General features: G+C 41.0%; 3 protein-coding genes across 4 annotated transcripts in view; all 3 read right to left on the bottom strand.

The window, feature by feature from the left end:
* Window positions 1-380: 380 nt before the first annotated feature.
* On the bottom strand, window positions 381-9434 carry mief2 (mitochondrial elongation factor 2). The gene is made up of 8 exons (XM_056371542.1): window positions 9252-9434; window positions 6529-6690; window positions 5279-5444; window positions 5040-5134; window positions 3681-3857; window positions 3392-3555; window positions 2482-2634; window positions 381-1813 (listed from the first exon to the last, which is right to left on the bottom strand). The coding sequence occupies exons 2-8, from the start codon at window positions 6664-6666 to the stop codon at window positions 1303-1305; spliced, it is 1404 nt and encodes a 467-aa protein (XP_056227517.1). The 5' UTR covers window positions 6667-6690; window positions 9252-9434; the 3' UTR covers window positions 381-1302.
* A 1755-nt stretch (window positions 9435-11189) lies between these two features.
* alkbh5 (alkB homolog 5, RNA demethylase) lies at window positions 11190-15539 on the bottom strand. Of its 2 annotated transcripts, none has more exons than XM_056371544.1 (5): window positions 14393-15539; window positions 14177-14281; window positions 13971-14051; window positions 13751-13873; window positions 11190-12658 (listed from the first exon to the last, which is right to left on the bottom strand). In XM_056371544.1, the coding sequence occupies exons 1-5, from the start codon at window positions 14893-14895 to the stop codon at window positions 12499-12501; spliced, it is 972 nt and encodes a 323-aa protein (XP_056227519.1). In that variant the 5' UTR covers window positions 14896-15539; the 3' UTR covers window positions 11190-12498. The 2 variants fall into 2 exon arrangements, with proteins under 2 accessions (XP_056227519.1, XP_056227518.1); XM_056371543.1 differs by having other exon boundaries at window positions 14177-14937; window positions 15203-15539.
* Window positions 15540-15774: 235 nt separating this feature from the next.
* The window catches only part of LOC130167068 (unconventional myosin-XV-like), a 35707-nt gene continuing 26588 nt past the window's right edge, over window positions 15775-24893 (bottom strand). Inside the window, exons 53-68 of the mRNA XM_056373037.1 lie at window positions 23554-23759; window positions 23319-23437; window positions 22553-22622; window positions 22373-22445; window positions 22096-22169; window positions 21913-21995; window positions 21671-21801; window positions 21475-21569; window positions 20539-20616; window positions 20347-20443; window positions 19365-19525; window positions 19135-19268; window positions 18595-18728; window positions 17584-17717; window positions 17267-17407; window positions 15775-17153 (exon numbers count right to left, since the gene is read on the bottom strand). Coding sequence (XP_056229012.1) covers window positions 17052-17153; window positions 17267-17407; window positions 17584-17717; window positions 18595-18728; window positions 19135-19268; window positions 19365-19525; window positions 20347-20443; window positions 20539-20616; window positions 21475-21569; window positions 21671-21801; window positions 21913-21995; window positions 22096-22169; window positions 22373-22445; window positions 22553-22622; window positions 23319-23437; window positions 23554-23759 — 1832 coding nt within the window. The 3' untranslated portion in view covers window positions 15775-17051. The remainder of the gene's footprint in view (window positions 17154-17266; window positions 17408-17583; window positions 17718-18594; window positions 18729-19134; window positions 19269-19364; window positions 19526-20346; window positions 20444-20538; window positions 20617-21474; window positions 21570-21670; window positions 21802-21912; window positions 21996-22095; window positions 22170-22372; window positions 22446-22552; window positions 22623-23318; window positions 23438-23553; window positions 23760-24893) is intronic.

Raw genomic sequence — 24893 nt, 5'->3', positions numbered from 1 at the left:
TGAGATTACAGCTCTGTGGTGCCCCCTGGCGGCAAACCAACCACCCTGCTCCCACGGAGGACACTTTAAGAGCAGACGCTCTCTGCCAGTTTGAATCAAGAGGAATAATTACAACGACCAGTAACTCTACCCATGTAGGCTACACATTGGCATGACAGTATTATTTTAGAAGTCTTATAGTCATTGTCACGTCATCCATTTCTGCTGTTGAGGCGACCAGCTGATGGTATTAGCTGGTTCCATTATGCAACTGAAAGTCACATGACACGATTTCACCATTTTGATCAATGTTTCCCTTACAGCTGCAAAAAGCTAAAATACTTTCTAATGTACAAAGATGTCAGAACTACAACTGCAGAAAAACAAAACGAGAAACTGAGTGAGAATCTAAACAAGTTTTAATTTTTATTTGCAGTTTCACTGTTCAATCACAGAAAATGTATTTCTCTCACACCCAGCAAAAAGAAAACCACAGAAGAAATGCCCACATTCATACTGTATTTAAAAGCAACTGCATACAATTATCAGGCAACTTTAACCATAATTTAGAAGGTTAGTTTACCCAAATAAGATTGGCAACAGACTGAAGACTAAAGACAAAAATGATTGCACACTTCAACCTTCAGTATGATAAAATACACACACTGAGTTAAATAAACCCAATTCAGATACACTGATAGTTTTGAATAAGTGCAGCAAAACCTGGTGGTTTTCTGCAGGTTGTTATTTTTCTGCATAGTTAGAATATATTAAAGGAGATTTAGGAAAATGATGCAGAGCACAAACTCTATCAATTGGAGGATAACTTAAGCATTAAACTGTACTCCTCCCCTGCTTTTAATGTTTATACAGAACTCTGTGCGGCCATGTTGACCTCTGACTCCCTGTGAAAAATAATAATCACTCAAGCTTAAATACAGATTTGGCTCTGGTGTGTGGGGAGTTATGATCACGTACATCCCGAAGCATCATTTCAAACATTTTTTAACACTTCCTCAGCCCATCATCTCCTTTTCTCCGAGTGATTTTCTTAGCTTCATCATCACTTTCTCATCTGCAGCCTCCTTGTAACTTCCCGTCCTCCTCCAGTGCAGAGATCAGTTCATGGTGCCTGCCATTTTGTCATTGCAACTGTTCCCTTTTACCTTTCATCAGTGCGGGATAGAAAAGCTAAAGTGGGAGAGTAGGCAGTGGGAAGAATACATCTTTGCCTTGAACCAAACATCGTGGACGATAAAAGATTACTCCTTTGATCTGTTGATCCTTTGAGGTTGCCAAGTGAAGTGTCGTGTGTGCAGACATTTATATGAACAGTATTTCCGGCTCTGACACGGCACAGTAGAGCATGAAGCCCATCTGGTCCACCTGGTCCTCTGACAAGCCGCTCAGCAGATTGACAGCTGGTTTGAAGTAACTGTGTAACGCCCCTTGCTCGAGGTAGCCAATCAGCTCCGTGATACACTGCTGGAATCTTACATCCAGGCTGATCTCGGACCAGTCGCTCTCACTGTCACTGAGGTGCAGGATGAGATTGGCCAGCGGGGCAGCTTTGAGTGGTCGCAGGGCAGGGTTCAGTCTGCACACCGCCTTCAGGATTTTAAGCGTGTGTCTGCGGTATCCATCGTCAGCGGCGTCGAGTTGAGCTAGGCGCTGAGTTTCCCATGGGTAGAGCGACAGGTGCCAGGCGTTGACCCAGGGAGAGGTGAGCTCAGGCTGAGCAGTCAGAGCCACGTCCCCCTGCCTCAGCAGAGGCAACATGGAGATGAACAGGGGTTGGTCACTGCTCTCTGCTCCCTCTCTTTCATCTCGAGGCCTAAAGAATTAAAACAGAAAGGTCCATTAGAAAGGACAAGCACATCAAGTTTAACAGACAGATCATATGGATTTACAACATTGGTTGGGCAATACTTGATTGTTTATTAAACTATGATCATTGAGTCTTTTGTCCAAATTAATTGGTTCAAATAAATGAAAAGAAGTTTTTATTTAAACAAGTTTTTCTTTTTTTTGTTGTTGAAGAATTAACATTTTTATGTGATTGTATTCATTTTTATTATTATTATTATTATTATTAATAATAATCATATTCATGACATTGTTTTTAATCACATTGCCCAGCCTTTGAACCATATTAAAGGGGAACAAAGACTTTCTTTTAGCATCCTCAATATGCAGGGCATTCACAATTATTTGGCTTTAGAACTTTTTACATGCAAGACAGTGGGAAGGCTGTTGTATGAACAAAAATAGGATTTTATATTTTTATTTGCTTACCAGTGAAACTTGGCCTCTTTTTCATTACTTTTGGTAAGTTTTAAGACCTGTAGTATTTGTACTTTGTATCAAGAAATTAGTTTCAACACTAAAATTCAGGTTATAATATTTTCCAGTGTTAGCTGGTGTTTTAACTCATGAAAAGCAGGTGTAGCTCATTTCACAACATTGAAAACAGCAGAGCATTATTCCAGCAGACGCACACACCGGATCTCCAGTCTCAGGTCCGGTCCTCCCAGTACAGGTCTGACGAGACAGTCGATAGTGCTGCTGATTGACGGCCAGTTTATAGTTTCCATGACAGCCTTATTAAACATGCTCACAACAGCTTCTGCAGACAGGTAACCACCCACCAGGTACCTACAAGACACAAAGAGAGACTGCTTTTAGAGAATGGCTGTATTTTCAGTCATTATCATGTTTCTGCTTCATACCTTCAGCCGTTATGCCCGGAAACCTCAAAATACAAAATCTATTACTGTTGCTTCAATATAATGTGCAAAGGCTGCTGTAAAAGGTTTGGGTAGTATCACCCTTTACATTTACTCATTTAGCAGAAGCGTCTATCCAAAGTGACTTACAAGTGATGGACAACACTCAACCTTTAGTACAGTATGAGACCTTGAAGTAAGCACTATGTACTAAATCTGTTCAATAAGACAAAGTGCAAGGAGATCAGGTAAAGAAGTGCACAGTAAATGCACAGGAAGTGTGAATTAGGCATGTTAGGGTGTCAGAGGTATTAGGAGAGGGGGTGCTCTCAGGAGAGATGAGTCCTCAAGAGAATCCACAATCAGGGAATCACAGACAAAAACAGTCTGGACTGAGATTGCCTTGTGTGCAGGGATGGCAATGCCAGACGACATTCCTTGGAGGAACGCAGTGGTCAATGAGCAGGACAGTGACATGTTTATCGTTGTAAGATTAATATTTTTGAGTTTCTGAACTTCTGGTTGAACAGAAAAAGTCTTTTGAAGACTTTACCATCAGCTCTGTAAAGCTGTTATTTTTTTGTCATTTTACAGAATATATGATTAATCGCTTGTTGCAGCTCAACTTACAAGCATCTAAAAGTGCAGGTTGACTGCCTGCAACTCTCTTATCTGTGTGTAATCACCTGTCCCAGTAGCTCCGTCCTTTGGGGAAATATTCCACATTGACCCGTCGGACCATCCAGTGCAGTGGGTGTGTGAGCAGTGTTTGTTCTCCGGGGATGAGACTCCACAAAGAAGCTTCCAGCTTTAGGGGCACCAACAGACACGCGTGATCCGCACTGACCACCTAAACACACACAGAAACACAAACCCAGGTGGCATTCATCTTATATTTTGCTGAAGAACATCACTGAGGTGCAAGGAAACATTGTTTGAAAATGTTTTACATCCCAGAAAATAAAGTGTTTGTACCTGCAGGTCGTCCAGCAGTGAACCTCCAAGGCTCATTTCTCCCAGTGGCATGTCGGGGTGACGGCTGTGCATAAAGCCCTGGATCTCAGTGCAGATGTCCAGAGCAAGAGACTGAGCCCTCTGGACCTCATGTGGAGCTAGTGCCGCCCTTGTGTTATAGTACTGCTGCAGACGCTCCTACACACAGTTTATACAGTTTTCCAATGAGACAGAGCATGAGAAGTCAGTCACTGTTCAGATAGACTTGTACTATACTAGATTCATGGATGTGCATCATTCAGAGAGGCACAGAAACAGTACTGCTAAAAGAACAACTCAAACATGAAGTGAACCAAATAGTTTTTACACTTCCACTGGGAATACACTCAGCTGTCTCTAGAGTAATATAACATTCAGAATCATTTTGTGCCTCTGAGGAGACTTGAGAGCAGTGACAGGATGATGTTTGGCTTGTTCATTTGCTGCAAGGAGAAAAATTAGTAACCAGCAGAGGAACAATGGTGAGTCTATACTGCTGTTAAAGAAGCATTTACAAAGGTGACAAATTGATCATAAAACAAGCGTGAGGAGCAGGGTGGTTTCTACATGACTGGAAGGAGTCTGTGTTTTCAAACCCAAAACGCTGACTCCAAAATGACTGTATAAACACTTTTATTAAAGCCTTTCCCAAGGCAAAAGTGACAGGAGCTAAGAAGCATCCGAAACAATGTACTCTGCTATAGAGGAATTTACCACTGATTCTGTGGTGGCTGTTGGGCCAATCCCAAACATTACTTGTCTTCACAGAAGCACAAGTCATTTACATCATCAAGTTCTGGCCAAGAAAAATCTAATTTTCTGCTTTGTTTCAACTGTTCCTACTCTACCCAGTTCCAGAGAAGCAGAAAAGAAAAAAATGAAGATGTGCAACTGTTCATAAAAGATACAATTTGCTTCAGCGTTCTTTAAAGGAAAATCCCATTATTTCAAATCCCATCATGTCCAGTCATGCGTTTTTTGCGACCACTCTACTAACATTTACTGAACAAGTTATTTCATGTAGCTACTACAGAAAAAAACACAACCTTTCTGCTCATGTGAATGTTCTGCACATGCACACTAGCACAAAGCTGTTTCATGCTTGTTTGATTTTCTTCCACATAATACACTGTATTTTGATTATTCAGAGCTCTTGGGGCTCTCTGCAGCCTAACCAGTGAATAACAATGCATAACCCCTAAGCAGTGTGCTTTACAAAACATGTTACACATGCATAAATGAATGAGCCAACACCGTGCAGAGCTCTTACAGCAGCTGGTAAGACTGCATGCATAATCTGTCTAACTTCAAGAGCTCAGAGCCGAATTGTCAGAGTTGTACCTGCAAACTGAGGACGCAGAGCTGGAGCCTCTTGGACTTTGACTCAGGCTTAGACACCTCCGGAGAGGACATCTGAGGTTGCTGGCACAGGTCAGCTGATTGAGACAGAGGTTAAAACAGCTGTCAAGTGGGGTTACAATGATGATTAGAATATATGCTTCAAAAAATTCTTTGGATTTGTGATATTTTTTGTGTGTCATAAGTCTGAACACTTTTGTTTGCAGAGATGTAGTCAATACCTTTCTGCTGTCTGGTTGCCTTGGCAACATGCTTCATCACCACGCCCTCTATGCCCCTCTTGATTAGTGTGGGGGAAGCTGAGACCAAACTCAACTCCTCCCAACTCTCAGCCATCTTCTGCTCCACCTTTTCATCGTCGGCTGCACGGCCCGCACGCTCTATCAACTGAACACAAACCCTCATCGTCACTGTCATGCAATCATACACGCATTGCATGACTGATAATGCACTGTCCAAGTACAGAGTGCAGCACACTGTCTTAGCCTGTAGGCAAACAAATTTAGGTTGAAGAGCCAGAAAGAAAGCACCAGCCTCAAGGAACTTCATACTGTATTTTAGTCCATTAACTACAAATTACATATTTTATATTTCTGCTGACCATTTACAAAAGTTAACACTGATTTGCTGCGGTCAGCAAGCAGCAGTATATCTCCATTCATTCCACTACAACACAAAAACCAACTTACAGAAATGTACAACGTGTTGGAGATGCTTCAGGTACTTCATTACTGTGAGCATTTTGCTACCTTCATTTTATTCGTCCACTAAGGAATCATTTTAACATACAACATTGAAACTCTTATTGTGCTGCCCACAAGACAAACAGACAAATACAGGTGATTAATTGCCTGTAGTAGTGTGGTTGTTTCCGATGCTTGTGAAGTTGGCTTAAGTTGGTTTTGGACCATTTCTTCTGTTGCTGTCCAGAATTATTGATTGCTCAGCTGACAGTGCTGTCAAGAGAGACACTCCGTGGGGCACTTTGATTTAATTACTATATTATGACCAGGATGCACACTTCATTTCTTTGATTCAGTGTGGAAATCTGAGGTTTTCACACCACAAATGGTGAACAAAGACTTGCAGGTAAAACATGGGACTTGATATTTTGGCTGCTTTAGAAGTTTAGAGTGGGACAGCTGCTCTGCAGGTGTGCAGGACTGTAGTGTACATAGCCATGTTGTGTAACCTTATCGTAGGTAAGGTCTACGTAAGAAAACACATAAGTAATAATCTTGATTGATTATCTGTAAAAATGAAAAAAAAAATCTATAGATAAGGAGAAGCAGGACCGAGAAGCATATGACAAATTAAAATAAAGAAAAATGTGCAGGAACTTTTTCTTTTTGAGTCTGATTTTTTGCAGGATCTTATATCTCCAAAACACTGATAAATTCGCCATATTCACAAGAAGAATGCATATGAACGACTCACTGATGTGGTACTAACAACCTCAAAAAACACTCACCCGTTTCACTGCCAGTGTAGCAATTCCGAGCAGGGCAGCCCCACCAACTCCCAGAACCAGCCGGGCATTAGACAGCAGGAAATCAATCACCATGGCAATGCCATCCTCCCCTCGCCTCCGACTACCCTGGAAGTTCATTGCTTCCTTTTCTTTGTGGTTAGCCTTGGGAAGAGAGAATGCATAAATTGAGGGGAGCAGAAAGTAACATACGACATGACAGTCAGGTAGCAGTGAAATTACCTCTACCAGCAGCATACTTTATCTCTAGAAATCATGGAAGGCAAATGCACTTCTGCAAGAATGTTATAAAGTCAGAATAACTCATTAGAGAAACTGACATGGAATTTTTATTCCATTTAAAATCCAATTTACAAATTCAATAACACAATTTTCCTAGCAGCATTATTTAAAAACACATACAGACAGGTGACAAATCTGGATAAGTGGAGAAATGCAACAAATGAAAATGCCTTATACTGGGCACAAGTTTTCATTGAACAGTTTGATTAGTGTGAAAATGATGTGAATCATTTGTTATGGCCTTCACTGTCACCTGCTCTAAACCCAGCTGAACACATACGAGGAGATTTGAATGATGAACCTTCTTTTTAAAAGCAAGAAGCTCACAGGATAATTTATTCCACTTTTAAAAAGAGAGTTGGATACCATGCTGTTGGCTTGTTTCTTTTGGAAAAGGAAATTGTTCAAGTTTTAACAGCAGATATTCTGACATCATAGCAGGGAAATCACAGGTGTAATTAATATAATTGAAAACGACTCTGTTTCAGTGCTTCTCATTAAGCATTCAGCCAAATGGAAGGCAGCCATCATTTAATGTTATTAATTACACATTTGATTCTTTTTCAGGGCCATGTCAAAATGTCTATGGTGACAAAGGCCTATTCATAGAACAGCTGCCTGCCTGACTAGAGGGCCTGTGATGAAGGGCAGTATGAAACTGCAGCAGTGGCGTACCTTTCTGAAAACTAAAGCCTGATCTGAGCTGAAAACTGTGAACCTATTCTTTTAACTTCCTAATTTCTGCAGCAGACACAAATTGTGTGTATGTGTGATACCAGTTCTTTTATTTTTGCACAAAAGTGAATGTGTACGCTGTGCTTATCATATTTAGCTCCTGGCACCTGAGACCCAGAAATAGCCACAGGACATCTCTCCATGCCATTTCAAAAGAGTGCGTGTCAGCTCGCCTTGCCAAAGGTACAGGGTCCCAAGAATGGAGACATGGTCTATTTATAGAGCCAATACATGCCTGAGTCACACTGGATGGGTCAAATATATAACAACCTTCCTCGTCAAGTTACAGCACAACAGCACGTACAGTACTGAGGTGGCACGTTCAACATCAGAGCAGAGTTCACTTTTCTGTTTCATGTTAGTTACATTACCATCAGGGAAAAGGCAACGAACATGTGATGTTGACAGATGTTACCCAACGTTGGTTGAGCTGATTGTAGCTACAAACAGAGCAACTGATAAACATATAGATCAGTCAGTCAATAATGCTATTACCTAATATGCTATTTGTTGTTTCCAATCTGCACAATGGTGCATTTCAAGCATATGCTGATTTAGCTCAAAATATCCCAAATATTTCAGTACAGCAGTGATTTGTGGTATCAGCAGCATCATACACTACCAGGTTGTTACTGTCAATGAGGGGACAGGCAGCCTCTCTACATGGGATAGCAATAAAGGAATCATAAATAAAAATGTTCTGTTGAGACTATATTCTTTTGTGTTTGAGGTATACTGCACTGGTGCTGAATCGATTAAATCAAAGCAAATCAAAGCAAATTTATTGTCACATTACAATTACATCAGTAAAATAGAGTGATGTTCTTGGGTCCGAGCACCAGGCAAGGCAGGTTTAACGTAATAAAATTAAAAAGAAAAAGAATATGATGAAATTTTAATATAAATTCAAAATACAGAAAAAATATTTACATGTAGCAGAATAATAGCAAGAATGATACCTGTATTCTGGTAGTGTTATGAGATTCTTAAGAACATTTTTAAGGCAAAAATATTAAAAATCTGGTGTTAGCTTCTCAGATTAGAGACTTTGCTGCTTTTCATCATCATAATACTGTGTTAACTACGTTTATTTTTAGGCATTGGACTTTTGTGCAAACAACACAAGAACTGTGTTGACCTCACCTTGGGCCCTGGGAAGTTTTCATGGGTAGTTATTTTACTATTTTTTGACTTTATGACTATGATTACTGACCAAAGGTGGTAGCACTGCGACACAACAACAAGGTCCTACTGGGACCTCAAACATAGGTATTTTTCAACTTATCTTGCAATATAAAAACATGTCATCTTCCTGACTGGACTGCTGCCATGCCAAGCTCCACAGATATATCTTAACATTCACCTGCTAACTATTTCCCTTGTGATGGTAACGCCTCCTCTCCTGTATTTCCATAGAGACTACAGCCTACAGATGTAAGGCCAGGGATAAGTAACATGACAGTTAATGACGTAACACAACAGATGTGCATACAGCTAACCAACATGACCAGTCTGGCAAATTTCATGTCAGGTATTTTAAGCATGAAGAGCAGCAGCTTCGGCAGTAAACAGATGAACAGCTGCCAGCACTTGCGAGCAGCTAACGTCAGTTAGTGAAGCTGTCCAGCTAGTTAGTTAGCTACATTAGCAGTCAGCTATATCTTCACTCTGCTGTTAAATATACTTACCACACAGTGCGGAGAGAAGTATAGTAGTCTGACCCCAAACCATTAGCGTTTGTTTAAATACGTCTTTCGATCCTTTTTTTTTTTTTTTATCAACAAAGCGTACTATCTGTCGCTCTCTGCCATAGGTTAAATATAACTCAGCCAGCTAGCTAACAGCTGCTGTTTTCTTCTTCGTCCTATTAATTGCGGTTGGCACTCAATGTTAAAGCGCAGCAGCGCCCCCAGCTACTATTTTTTTTCCAGATAAAGAAAGTTTCCAAATAAAGTTTCCTGGAATGAACCATGCAGTTGCTAATCACAGAAAAAATAGAGGCAAAGTCTGAGGCTATCGTGTTGAGTTTATTATTGGCTTCAAAGTGAATTTCCAAAGCAGAATTACGGAATAGAACATTTAATACTCATTCATTTATCACTGGAAACTTTATTTCTCATTTATGCTGAATTGTATGTTTTTTTTGTTGCATGTATAGCCCATCTGCTGTCCTCTGAATAACAGTCTCAAGGTTGTGCTAGCTTAGCTTTTTCTTTTTCACTTTTTTCATTTGTCATATAAAACATCTTTGAGTATATCAAAATAAAAGATGTATTATCTGTGGGGAAACTCCATCTGCTGGTGAAGATCATACATTGTGACCGAAAGCTGTGTGTGTGTGTGTTTGTGTATGTGTGTGTTTGTGTTGTTGTTGTTTGTTTTTTGTTTTTTTTCAACTATTGTTTCCATGGTCAATAATAAACTATGAACTGCTACCACAGGAGCCCTTTTCCAAACATGCTGCCAATAAGATTGCCAGTCTCTTTATATTATTTTTCTTCTTACATAGCCAGGACCCAAGATATTATAATAGTTCAATGGGTAAAGCCAAATCTATCTATATTAAATATTTTATTATTGTTTAATTCAAGACTCAAGCTAAATAATGTCTTCAATATGAAAAAATGAATAGTAACGTGAAAGGGTTCTGTCCCTCCCCTTTATTTATTTCCATTATATTGACTGTTTATTGTAAAATTGTAAAATTTAAAATTAAACTCTGACATTTATACACTTTCTTTCTGATGACTTTGATTGGGCAATTGAAAATATTTTTAAAAAGACAACAGAATATACAAACTAATATACCACTGAGGGAATATCAGAACATTTAATAGCAAAGATCCCAACACAAACTGTATTCTCCACTCTTGTGGAAATTTAATAATACGATCCAAGAAACTTATTGATGGAACGTGCTGTAGTGAAGATAAATTCATCAATGAAAGAACAATTCTGTAGGTAGAAACTGTCCATGTGGATGAAAACCTGAGTGACACTGCTGTACTGCAAGTTCAGCAACTGCTCAAAATGGTTTGACAAAATATTTAGAGTTTATTTTGGGTCTCTGTTAAAAAAAAAAAAAAAAAAAAAAAAAAAAATTCAACTGTTAGAAAATACATGAAAACATTTTTTCACTCAGTGAAGTGTTTCTAAGCTTAGGCCATTGATTTGTGAAATCTGTGATCAATTTGGAGATCCAGGGGACTCAACGCCAGACAGAAAACCTGCAACATACCAGAGATAATATACAGTATATACTGCATTTGTTGCAGATATATTCTTGGTTGTGGCCAGCTTGACACATTTTATAAACAAACTTGAACATTTCTTTATGGGAAATAATATTGTAATTGTGAACTTAAAGCATAACATACAACAAACCTGACACTGCTTAGTCTTTTAAAACAGGTTATAAAATGTGTCCACTTAATGTCATGTCTTACACACCGTCTAAATAAGCTATACTGGTCAGGTGAAGCCATTGCATTTATAAGCAATTGATGGAGCAACATTTGTGGCTTTCGGCAATAAAAGAAACACTGATGTGTTGTTCCTGTGCCTGATCCTTAAATAGCAAGCTTAGTAGATGGATAACTGCTTTAATGAATGGCAAATCAACTCTGTAGAGACAATTTCAGCTTTATTCCAATAGGCCAGCACCATTTGAGTCAAAAATGTGACCACTGAAACCCATTAAACCACTTAATGTGCCACCACTGCCCACAAAGTCAGTGTACCATTCTCTGTCAGAAGAGCTCCAGTGTTTGGCTCTTGCAGACCATTACTTTTAACTTTAAGATGTTCAAGTTCACAACAGTAGCAGAGCTTCAGAAAACCATGAACACCACTCTGTTTTTAGAAAGTTATTTCTCCTCTGAACAGAGGTTATTTTTGTTCATGTGCGACTCTAGACAAACCTAGTAGTCAGCTAATGAGTACCTCTGACTGGTAGCAAGAAACAAATTTATCTGTGTTTACACAGCAAACCACAAGGACAAATACATCTGGAAATTGAATTTCTTCCTAGTCACATGTTTAGACCAAAGTTAAAAAAGACATAACAGGGTTGTTTTTACCCAAATTAAGTTCTGACTGACCCAAATATCACCCAATGTGAATGAGGAAAATTAAATTTAATAGAGAACAGCAATAACATGGTGTGTCACTATATAAGGTCAAGGAACTTCAGCTTGAAACAAGAGTGTAACACAAGGCCTGAGTACTTCATCACTCCATACAGCATCAGTTTAGTTGATACACCATATTGTGACCTTCACCAAGAGGAGCTACGTGGCTGAATCAAATCATAACACAGAAAGCATGATTGGACATCCGCCGGTTGTTGCAACTTAAATTGCAACAGAGAGGCTGAAGTGAACAAACAGCAAAGATCTGGGATGGCACAGTAAAATATGGATCAAAAATGTAGGTGCAACAAAAAAATAAAAGGTTTCATTCTGCATAAAAGTTCCCCCAATCAAAGACTATACAAACGTATTGTACATTATAACAAGTTAGATTACAGCTCAGGTTTTCTTTTGTACAAGTCCATACGTACATCTTCCTTTTAGCTCTTAAGGTCTGTACATCTTGGTTACAAAAAATACATGCCATTTTGAAGTATCTATGAACATGGAAACAAAAAATGTTTAATTTAAGGTAACTGAACAGTTTAACAACAGACTCTAACTGTAGTAAGTAACTTGAGGTTCTATAATGTGCAGCAGAGACTCCAGCTTCATCTGCCAAAAACAAATATACACTCAAACTGATCCAGACTCAAATCAAAATGCAGACGGCATGATGACTGTGCTCCTTGTGCCACACAGAAACTGGAGCGAGAAAATGATGTCTGATCAAAGAATGTTACAAGACTGAAATACATAAAAGAACGAGTATATCTATATGTGTACATGTGTGAGTGAGTAGTGCTCAATGACGTCTCATTTTGACTTTGCGTCCTGAACTCTCCCGGTGTTTGTCGTAGTCCTGACCACGCCTCCAGTAGTTCTCTGAGCTGCCGCTGTGACGACGATGACGGGAGAGTGAAGGATGTCTGTTCTCCTCTTTATCCATCTCCAGAACCCTCGGCCTGGTGGAGGGGAGAGAGACATCAAGTCAGATTTGGATCATCACTTATCACATGTCGACTGTACGCTGCTTCACTATTTTGTTGTTGGTAATGTTAATTATGGTCATGGTCACTCGCTCTCAGTTAATGTTAATTAGTCTGGGGAGCAACAGAGTTTTTTGACAGAGTTGAGAACAGTGGGTTATGTTAACTTCACAGTAAACATTTAAAATGAGGTTTCAGCTTTTGAGGATTTATTTCGCGTCACATTCGTTGATTTTACGTGGACTACCCCGGTGGTGGTAATTTGGAAAACAGAAAAGACCGCAGCCACACATGTTTTTGTTACATTACAGCTGCCTGATGTCATTTTTTCCGATCCTATAAGTTGCTAAGAGGATTTCCCACCATCCACTGAGTTTTTATTTTCACCTTCTTCCCGCAACAAATTTCATGGACGGATCTGTGACTGAAGCTTTAAGACAGACTCACACTGGACCATGACTTGTGGTATGTGGACTTGGATCAGGGTGACTGGTAACCAACGACTCGCTGGATCAAAACTATATTCAGGTTAACCTGGTCCAGGTAGTGTACTGTTCTACTTCTGCAGGTTTTAGCTCTGTATGTCATTATGACAAATGCCAAATGTGGATCCAAGTGATGAGTCATAACCATCGATGGAGAAAATGTGTTTTTGGAGTGTGTGTGAAGTAAGGAAAGTGCATCATTAATTAGTGGCGCATCATACTGCTGCCAGTGTTGGTGTCCTCTCTCTATTTGTTGGATATCTATCTGCTTGTGTTGAACACTTCTTAGATAAACCTAATTATCCTCAGGTTTATTCTGGACTGAGTCTGAGTGTCCTCAGTTCTCTTTTAATTCAATTTATGCACATCGGGGAGGTTTTCCATGGTTATATTTCTATTGGACAAAAAGGGTGTAACGAACGCACATCCAAAAACCCTTCCACAGGTGCTGAATTAGACAAAGGATCTGCACACTGCTGGGAGCTGTCAGTACAGTGTGTAGATCATGTGATTCTTTCCTTTAGATTTTTATTGGACCCATGAATACAGACACACTGGACTGTCTGTATGTGGTGATTTATACCTGTGAGCAGCATCAGGGTCTGCTTTACGATGAGAGCGTTTGGCTTTCAGAGGAGCGGGTCTCTCTGCAGGGGAAGAGCTTAAAGGGCTGTCAGAGTCCAGTCGAGGAGCATCGGGTCTTGTCCTGCCAAACAAGGGAGGGACCACAAATGGAAACAAGTGGATTGGTAAAAGACTTTATAAAACAGCCATATCTTTAAGATTACAGTATGCTGACTCACTTTCTAAGGATGATGACGGCACGCCGTTCCTTGATGTCTTGGGGCCGGATACAATGGGTGATGTCATCTGCAGCGTAGCCACTGAGTGAGAGAGAGAGAGAGAGAGAGAAAGAAAGCTTTTAATGACAAGAACTTCAGGCCTAAGCTGTTGCAGAACAAACAGTAATTCAATCAGTGCATGAGAGCGAGCAAACAGTCAAAATCACCTGAGCACTGTGACACTGCCTCTCCTCACAGGCAGCACAAACACTGGCTCTGACACCCGGATTGGTTTGAACTGGAAGCGGCAGCCGAAGCAGAGTGCACTGTCACTGAAGAAGGACACTGAGACAATGGGTCGTGCAAAGATGTGCAGAGGATCAACATGTGAAACAATGCAGCCACCTGGCTGATAATCATTGATGACTGCACTGTTGACAAACCCTTCTGGGATCACTCCATTAGACACCAGCCGCTTGATCACTAGCTCATGCACCCAGCTCGGGATCTCGTCCACCTCTCCTTTCCGGTACAACCTCTCCTGACCCGGTCCACGCTTCTCCAGCTGGGCTCCATACGTGTACCCCTCCCCGAAGAAGTACTTGTTACGGAGGGGTGCCCTGTCTACAGTATGCTCTCGGTAAAGTCCAGCCTCTCCGTTGGCGACCACCTCGTCGATCTTCTCCTCGATGAGGGCGCACTCCTCCGGTGTGAAGATGCTCTTCTGTAGGATGCTGCTCCTCACCCGGCGGGCCTCCTGCTCCCGGAGCTCCGCGCTGTCATCGCTGTACTCACATTCATCGTCGTCGGACTCCCGATTCTTGCGCTTTCGACCTTTCCCGCTGCCGTTACTCGTCCCGTCCACGTATTTATTTTTGTACTCGTCTCTGTGTGGTGTCATGGATTTCAGCTTCTCCCTCAGGTCAGAGTATCCGCTGGCTGCCATGTCAGCCAAAACAATATGACTGGTGTAGTGCGACGTGAGCTCCTAGCAAACAGATAGCATGTATCAGCGCTGCATTTCAGCACCGGTTTTAACTGGGTCTGGTTAATGTGAACGGACCGGATGTCAAAATGATTATTTGATGGTGGATAGTGCTATCTTAAGGGACAAATCACTCTCATTCACAGCGGTGTACAGCGCACAAAAGTAGCTAACATTAGCCAAGTTGCCCCGCTGCCCTGTCTGTGCACTTAAACAGCACTCCGGTGTGAAACTTAGGAGGCTGTAGATGATATTACCGGACACTTACAAACAAGCAAAGCCGCGATAAACACTGCGTCAACACTACAACACGCTCAGCCAGCGGAGAGGCTAACGAGAGCTAGCCGAGCTGCTAGTTAGCTACACTAGCCTGGCTTGGTCTGTCCGTCGCCGCCTGGAAATACCGACAATCCACGCAGCAACATTTCACATGTCACCGCGAAATTCCAAACCTCGGTTCACCGGAGACGTTTCCACTGAGGTTTTAAGAGTCCAGGAAAAACATTGTTATCTTGGCACGAGGCTTGGTCACGGTTAGTTTACACCATCATGACCCGTCTCCAACAAAATCGCTGAAAATAAACTCGTGTAACCTGCCAGAGGTCTGCGCATGCTCAGTGGTGACCTGCCAGTTTGGGGCGGGACTATCATGTGTCCTGGGCGTCCATAGGAGGACACAAAAACCCAGTTTGGGAGTCTTGAGGGGACATGCCAGACTACTGCTAATTTTGTCCCACTAACCTCTTATTTACCTCCATAAAGTTCACACTTAAGGGCCAACGAGTTTTTCTGGTTGTGGTTATCCATATGTAATAATAATAATAATCATAATCATAATCATAAGAAATAAAATCAAGTTTTATTGTCATTTTAACCATATATTGTCACACATGGCAGAATGAAAAGACATTTCTCTAGGGCCAAGGTACTGGACAATAAAAAATGAATACACTTACACAAATTAAAAACACTAACAAATAAATACATGATAGACAGTTAAGTGTAAATAAAGTGCCCTGTGTGTGTATGTGTGTGTGTGTGTGTGTGTGTGTGTGTGTGTGTTCTTAGTTGAGGATTGTCTCTCCAGTCTGATTGACTCTTCATCATTAGAGAAAAATCATTTGTAGGTGTGTGTTTTTTGTGAGCATGTATATACAGCATATGGCATGGTGTGTGTGTGTGTGTGTGTGTGTGTGTGCTTGTTGTATTTGCATTTGCACTTTATTTATATACTTAATATCTACAGTGTAGAGAAAATCAGCAAATAGTATATACATATTTTATAATAATTAAAAATGTAAATAAGGTCATCTACACTTGTATCTGAATATTTCTGGCATTTTATACATTTAGTGATTAGTTAGATTGTTAAATGAAAAATAATTAATAATGAAATAAAAAACTTACAGGCTGACCCAACTGGGACACTGTTCATTAAAATAATTATTTCATGAACTATGTTGATTTTAATTATTGATACCTATCAAAACATTTAATTGTGCAATTTTATACAGATACAGCTTAAAATCAAATACTTGATTTTAACATTGTTTAATCATTTTAATAATTGAATGTAGAAGTGCTCATATCTCTCTTTAAAATTGCTTATTTTATTTAGATAAAATATTTTGTACAAAATAAGCAAGTTTATACGTTAACATTGGTTGAATACAACAATGGTTTACACTAACATCAAGTTTTACAGTCAACAGCAGTAATAAAAAAATAAAAAAACATGTCAGTTATAAAACATTGTAATGACAAGGCACAGGCCTGTGAAGCTCCCTCAGGGTCCATTAACAGCTTCTACACAGATAAAAGCTATTTAATGTTAAATAAACTAAAAATACAGGAGTAAGTGCAATTATCAAAGTGTTAACCTGAAGAGAAAAAATAAATCAATATCGACATTCACGGTTTCTAGGTAGCACTTTGTTCAGTATATGCAGTACAGTACACTTATGTATTCACATATAATATTAATGTCTATGTGTGTGAGCTACACACAACAAACACCTGAAGGCAAGAAGAGGTAGGCTATTTTTACAGGTTTCATCTACAGGTATGTGTGTGTATGTTTATACAAGTGTGTGCGTACAATGAAGCATGAGCATGTGTTATAACATGGTGATTTCACTGGGTGGCAGGGTGAGCCTCTTCTCCCGCACTGACATCATGTTTTCCACCTGCATGGCGATGACACGACACAACTCCAGGCCCTGTGGACAAACACAACCGGCATCAGCACAGAGACCGAAACACGCCGACTCCCGTGAAAATGGTTACATGTGGCCTCTGAACTGTGTCCTTGTTTGTGGTGTTTGCGTAATACCTGCTCCAGCTGCAGCTGAATGACCCGCTGTGTGTTCATGTCCCCCAGGCTGAGGTCTACATACGGGTAACTGGCTCCAGCAGTGGGCCTCTGGGTGCGGCTGGACTGCACCTCCACCAGGGGGACCACTGCCATCGGCTCCTGCGCCACAGAGTCCAAACATTACAACACACTTCTGTGTACTGCAGCTATGTGACTCTACTTCTGCGCTCATGTTTCAGTCACGATGAGCTGAGTCATATCATTGCCTGTCGATCGTGTGTGTGTGTGTGTGTGTGTGTGTGTGTGTGTGTGTGTGTGTGTGTCTGGCTCCTTACGTGTGTATTTTTGTGCAGGAAGTGAAGACCATGTTGATTGACAGCAACAATACAGGGGGCGTAGAAGGTGGTGGAGCTGCTGCTGTGGATGTAGAAGAACGAGGAGCCGAACATGGGGAACGCACTGACCAGGCCTGCGCACACCCACCCATACACAGAATTTAAGAGTCAGCACAGATTGTCACTTTTTTACTGTGCGACAGGAAGCACTACATGAACAGGACAAAAAAAACTGACTTTTTTTAAAGGGACAGTCCAACAATTTCACACATCAAGTTCAGCACGACTCAGCCCGTGCAGGGATATAATGTCTCCTGGTTCTTGAGGAGCTTCCCAACATTTAAAAAAATAACATCCCTGACCAATAGTATCAAAACATTTCACAGAATAACAATGGCAGCCAATAAATCTATCATACTGTTTTAGAAAGTCCCTCTGCATCGGTGTGGTTCAGAGAATTGTTAACCTGTGTTCCTGTGTAATTTAAGGAAATGAATTTTATAGTTTAGAGTAACTTGTTGGATTTAATGGAAATAGCTGATTCAGTAGCTGAGAGAGTTTGCTTTATGTTGTTAAATCCTTTGTTTGTTTGTGTTGTTTATATATTTATCTTCATGTTTTATCAAATACCCTTAATTATTTTGAGTTAGTTATTGTTATTGAACAATACCTTTTTGTTATTTTTGTTTGTTTGTTTGTTAAAAATTAGAAAGGACAATACTGGATTTTTAAAAATGATTTTTGCATTGATGAGATAAACTGCAGTTGTTGGGTATTTATTTTGTTGGATTAACTAAAAAAAACTTTTTTTTCCTTTTCCTAAAATTTCACTTATTTTTCTAAAAATATACCATATCACAATATATATGTTGCAATATAAAAGTACATGTACAGTGACAGAGAGTTTTATCTATATTGTCCACTCATGGTGCAGAAGATACAGATGATCCGCATGAAGAATCCCCTTTTTTAACCTGCGTTGCTTCCTCTTAATGTGAACAGAGATCTCACCCAGAAACTGTGCTCTGGCCTGGTGCGGATTCAGGGTCTGTACTTGCTGCATGTGCTGCGTCACCATGGTAACCCACTGCTGGGGTGGCTGCTTTTTGAACAGAGGCGTGGCGATGTACTCCGATAATTCGTGTCTGGGGGAGAGGGCAACAGGAACACAATCTAAGATAAACACAAGTCTGCTTCGCTCAGTGATTTCCAGTATTTCTCAAAACAATTTTCCAGGACTCTGTGAGCTGCTCTGTTCTGCTGCTGGCTCTGTGTGCGTGGGTGGACACAGAGACTGATAACAACAGTAGGAGCAAGAAACAACATGAGAGTTTTAACAGTTGAGAAAGTTAAAGTTTCTGGTGAATTGGGGGTTAGGACCCAAGCGATGATGTGATTAATAAAGTAAAACGATGACAATATTTTGTATTTAAAAAAACTTTGACTATTTCATATTATTCTATCATTTGATCACTGAAATTGGAGACTAAATTTTACAACAATCTACTTTGAGGCTGAATAGAGAGAACACCTAAACTACTTTTTCCTCACATGCTGGGGATGAAGATGACGTCTTTGGCTCTGTGCTGCAAAGCTGCCAGTTTGGTAATCTGGTGAAACTGCTGATCGCTCACTTTTCCATGTGGAAGAACATTGAGCAGGCCTTTACGGTAGTCCGGCAGGATCTGCATATACACACAAACATACATACATATTAAATACACATACAGGCATGTATACAACAGATAGATTGCATGTGTGTGAAACGTCAACTGTCGTACCTGGTTATAATGCATCGTGACACAAAGCTCATTTTCAAACTTGAGCGGCTGAGTCCAGACGACTCGTCTGAACCAAAAACTGAAGTTGTGGTCGACTAACTCGGCCTCTGTTGCAACATCCAGGATGTACTCGTGTTTGTTCAGAGGACGCACACTCTGACCTGGACACACACACAAATATAAGATTATTTATTACACAGAGATGTGAATATGATACTTACTTAGATCAAGAATTCATATTTGTTACTAGGCAGGATTATCAGTCCAATGCTCAGGGTCACAAAAAGTGACAGCCCAATACAAACTACTGACATACAAACCCTGAAAAGTCATGTTAATATTTGTATAATCACATGTTGTGCGACCTGCTGTGTTTCTGAATAGCATAGATGCAAGAGCAGCTGACAGCTGTTATCATGTGGAGATATTTAACGCCAAAGGAGGAAGAAAACAACAACAACAGAATGCAAAGTGTGCTATCTGAGTGAAATCAGTGCTGGAGCTTTCAACAATGAAAGCCTGATAAAGCAGAACAAGCTGAGGTGTCATGCAGAGGATTATAACAAACAGCAACAAGCACCAATTAAAAAAGATGGAGCTACAAACTTAGTTGGAAGAAATGAGGAGGCACAAGCAGGTTCCTTCATTTATTCACTTATAGGATGTAAGTATTTTAAAATGTGTGCATCATGTCTCATTATTATTATTGTTATTTACTCTTATACATCAGTAGATAATAAAGAGGTAAATGTGTGTTGTGGTAATTTTTATTGGCAGAGACTCAGTGTTGTGGTATCTGTGTCCGAAATCTCTCATTATTTTGTCAGCACTATCAGGACTCATGAACATGAGTGACTTTGGCTTCACTGGCAAGAAGAAGAGTTGACTCACTTCATTAATCGTGTGTGTGTGTGTGTGTGTGTGTGTGTGTATGTGTGTGTGTGTGAGACAGAGAGGCAGAACTAGATGTGTGTAAGCACACCTCTGTTGGTGACTAAAAATATGGCATATTCTTCCATGGCCTCCAGTCTGTGTAAACCCATCTCATAGCACAGCTCCTCAATCACCTCCAGGGCGACCTGAAAAACACAACGACAGTATGAACACACACGTCTATGAGGACCCAGTTCTCGTCATAGATAACTTTACTGGGGAACAGCAGCTGAACACCTACAGAGCACGTCTTGATTTTCACGTGACGTTCGATGCCTCCAGGAAAGAGAAACAGCTGACGTTTTGAACTTCGTCCCGCCTGAGGAGGTACAGACACACACTCATGTGATATATAGACTCCAAAACCTACATACACAGTGGTGGAAAATAACTAAGGCTTAATAATCTAAGTACAGCTACTGGAAAACTTGAGATTCTGCTACTAAATATGATTCATTATTATAGAATATTATTATGTAAAGTAGTTCAACGATAAGAATGGAGATATACTATGGTTTTCTTATTGTCAACAAATCCTACAAAAAGAACAAAATCAATAAAGAGTTCAACTGCTCTGTCTGTGGTCTTCAGCCCCGAGCCGTCTGCTTCCTAAATAAAAATATTTTTTTCATTTCCTTAAGCAGCTGGACACTAAAGGAGCACACAGCGCATTTGTTGCAGACTATTTCCAGGCTGCAGTGGTTGGGTGGCTGATCACAATGAAAGAACATGTCACCCCGTGCATATTCTCTGCAACACTGTGACTCATTGATGTGTGTTTTTAATGGTTTTTGGGCAACAATGAAGCTCTGTGGCACAGAGGAATAAGCTAAATCAGCTTTGGATGCACAGACAATACTTGTTAGTAGAATTAATTTATTGTTGGTTTCGGTCCTTTCATGGGATTTGTTGGCAATAAGAGAAAAAAGGGAATATCGTCAGCCTTATCCTTAAAAATGAGCTTCAATTTGATCAGCTACAGCATTTATTTGCTGCTTACATTAATAATGATAATAACAACATAATATACATAATATTCAGTACCCTGAATGTGGCTATTTAGCATAATGGGTGCCTTTACATCTCATGACACTTCTGCTCCTTTACTTTACACTGTGGATATTACTAGTTTGATTTAAGTAAAGGATCTGAATTCTTCCTCCACCAGTGCACTGACCATCATGGCCTTCAGCTCCATGCTGTTGGGTGGAACGACGCGGCCACCATACTGGAACGTCTTCTTCAGGTTCTGCTCGCATGCTTTAGCTATGCCTGACACATTCAAAGAAAAACATCACATGCTAGCTGCTTTGGTAATGTGCACAGCACATTTACACTCGGTGATAATGTGTGTGTTTGTGTGTGTTTTTTACCCTGATACTGTGCCCCAGCGCTGCGAGAGGCCTGCTGCAGATATTTGAGTAGGAAGGGTTTGAGGACTTCAGAGCTGCGATGGTACGCAGTCAGGATGTACAGTAGCCTCCAGCCTCGTTGGCAACTATCGCTGTGCGAAAGAAGAGATCACAGACACACTCGCAGGCTCAGAGGAGAGAGAGAGAAGCAAAGGGACGTGTTGTGTGTTTGTAGTGTGTATGTTTGTGGCAAGTAGACTTACGCTTTGGAGCTGGTGTTAGCTGTAAGCTGTTTGAGGAGTTGGCAGTAAGCCTCATCCCTCATCAAGGTGAACTCTCCTATGAGCTGAGAAGAGGACAAACACACACAAACACAAACACACACACACACATTAGAAAACTGTCAAAGAGAAAATAGCCTACAAAATAACTGTGTGTGTACTTACCTTGAGGAAAGTGCTGACCACTTCCTGTTCTGTCAGTCCCCGCAGCGGCGAATCGCCCATGAAACGCATCGCCGCTACACAAAATACACATCCAGACACACACAGCAGTCAACACTAATGTTTCTTTTTAATTAGCAGACTTTGTAGATAAGATTCTAGTTTCCCTCACAGCGCTTACAATCTGATACATAATCATCTCATTTTAACGGAGGATGAATCGGAGCCCAGATGTAACAAGAGCATTGTAATACGACGAGGAGAGAAGGTGAGAACTTACACAGGAAGAGATCAGCTGCCACACGGTTCATGGCTGGATCGGTGAACTCTATCAGAGACTCGGTCAACGGGGTCTGACATGGAGAAAATCATATCAACAACTTAATAGGCCCAAAACCACCTGGAGCTGTGAGAAGATAGAGCGTTAAGATGCTTTAAGTTAGACCAACATGAAAGTCACCTTAGAGAACTTGATCATCTCAGTGGGCTCCCTGGAGTCTCTGCTCTTGATTTTGCTCTTCAGGGAATCTCTAATAACAAAATCAGTCACAAAGTGAAGCTTTTAGATTTCTACAGTGTTGGAAAAAGAATTGAAATAATATACTTAAATAAAAGAAGTGATGCCACACTATAAAAACACTGTCGCTCTCTCTCTCCCTCTCTCACCCCACTTCTTGTAATCAGTTGTCTTCGGGTGTTTTCGGTAACCAATCAGATATTCCCAAAATCTCAGCTGTAATTTGAGTGCATATTGTTGCAGCCTTCCTCCACCCCATCCACCTCCAGTCTTCATATCCAGTACCAGTTCGAGTCCACTACACATCACATCCAGGTCTCCTATACCCTGCACAGCCTAACCCCCTTTTCAAATATGATGACATCACAATGGGGTCTAATCGCCAAAGACTCTCATATCACTTTTCTTCTCTTGTTTTGCACATGGCGATAAAAGTCTCTCCTGATTGACATGAGCTTCAGTTGAGGTTGGTTGGGCTGGAGATGATTTTAACTACTTTATATAGTGTTGGGAAGTTTAATCTATATTGTAAAGGTATGTCATATTTTATAATCTACTGATATGTTTTGTATGTAAAATTTTGATTTGCAAAATAACTATTGACCAAAGCTGTTAAGTAAATGTAGTGGAATGAAAAGTAAAATATTTCACCCTTGAGTATAAAGTAGCATAAATGTACTTCATTACTGTCTCCTGTTTATTGTCTCACCCCTTCCCGCTTGGTGCCTGTCTGAAGAACTTCTTGGCAAACTCCAACATGTCATATTTACTGTCCTGCAGGGTCCTCTCATCCAGATCTCCGTCAGCAAAGCCATCAAGAGAAACTTTCTGAAAGGCAAAGGATGACAGTGAAAAACAACCTGACGCTCTGTTAAGTTTGACTGACAGACAAAAAAACATCTGCATGTGTGTGTGTGTGTGTGTGTGTGTCTGTGCCTGTGTACCTCAATCGTTTGATCTATCTCATGTGCAGCCATGGTGGACGCCACGGCAACAGCCACAGCTGATGACACAGCAAACTGTCCCGCTCCTCCTCGAGGCTCCGTCTTACGGTCCAGTGGCAGCGACAGGAAGTCAGGAGGAGCGACGGGATGGACGCACTCAGCCGGGAACGCACCGGAGCGGCCGAACACGGCGCCAAACTTCCAGCCTGACACACACACACACACACACACGCACACACGCACACACACACACAGAGCAGAGGGATTACAACATGCAGGTATACAAACACACACACACACCTGGTTGGAAGGTCAGCGGGTCGATATCTGCACTGGCAGGATTAAATCTGGGTGGGAAAAGTGAAAGAGCAGCACTTATCCAACCCTCATCAACACCACTGTGGTGCCGTTGAGCAAGGCCCTTAACCCCCAACTGATTACCAGTGGAGCTGCTCCGTGCCCAGCAGGTCGGACTGTCGCTGTACTGGGCAGCTTCCAGGTGTGAATGTGTGTATGTGAATGTGATCAGGGCATTCTTGTAAAAGGAAGGCTGCCTCTCAGTGAAACTACACTGAGTAAATAAAGGTTAAAAAAACACTTTAGGTCCTGATCACTATCAGCCCTGTCTCTCAGAGCAGGTCAGCCCTTCATTTAAAGTCAGATTGTTATCGTCACGCTTTTCTTTCTCATTAACAAGACCTAACTCACCTCTACAGCTATACTGATAACCTGCCACATAATGCAGCCTCTGGTTTAATCATAGATACTATACCCATGGTTATTTCTGTCACTTGTGAGGACATCGTATTGACTTACTTTAATTCCCTGAAGGGTAACCCTAATTAGCTACAACCTCTACATGCCTAATCTCCCCCTGAATCCACAGTGAATTCATCACCCGGCTCTGCAGTTCCCCTCAGGTCTAAGCAGCATTTCAGCATCTTTTATGCTGTTACTGTTTTGGTTCACTGTCATCAACCATTTCTAGCCGGCAACAGACTAGCACCTGATAATCCACTATGAACCACATGCCCAGAACCAAACAGCAGTGAACACAGTGGAGCATTTCGCAGCTAAAGCTCAGAGTTGGTCGGGCCAAAACAGAGCTAAAAGTAAAGGACTGATTAGATGAGGCAGAAAACCATGACTCCAAATTGATGCCAATAATTCTCTGTGTCTGTCGAATGTGTAAATTGGCCACTGTTTGCCGACATGATGCCATACAAACTTAATGAGGTGATAATGTGTCAGTGCTGTGGTTACAGCTTGGTGCGCTGCGCCTCACTGGACTGAAGTGCCTTAAATAGTGGGAACCAGCTGTTTGTCCCAAGATGGGAGGG

This window comes from Seriola aureovittata, chromosome 3 (genome assembly GCF_021018895.1).
Source record: "Seriola aureovittata isolate HTS-2021-v1 ecotype China chromosome 3, ASM2101889v1, whole genome shotgun sequence".
Lineage (NCBI taxonomy): Eukaryota > Metazoa > Chordata > Actinopteri > Carangiformes > Carangidae > Seriola > Seriola aureovittata.
This window is presented reverse-complemented; position numbering and strand designations above follow the sequence as displayed.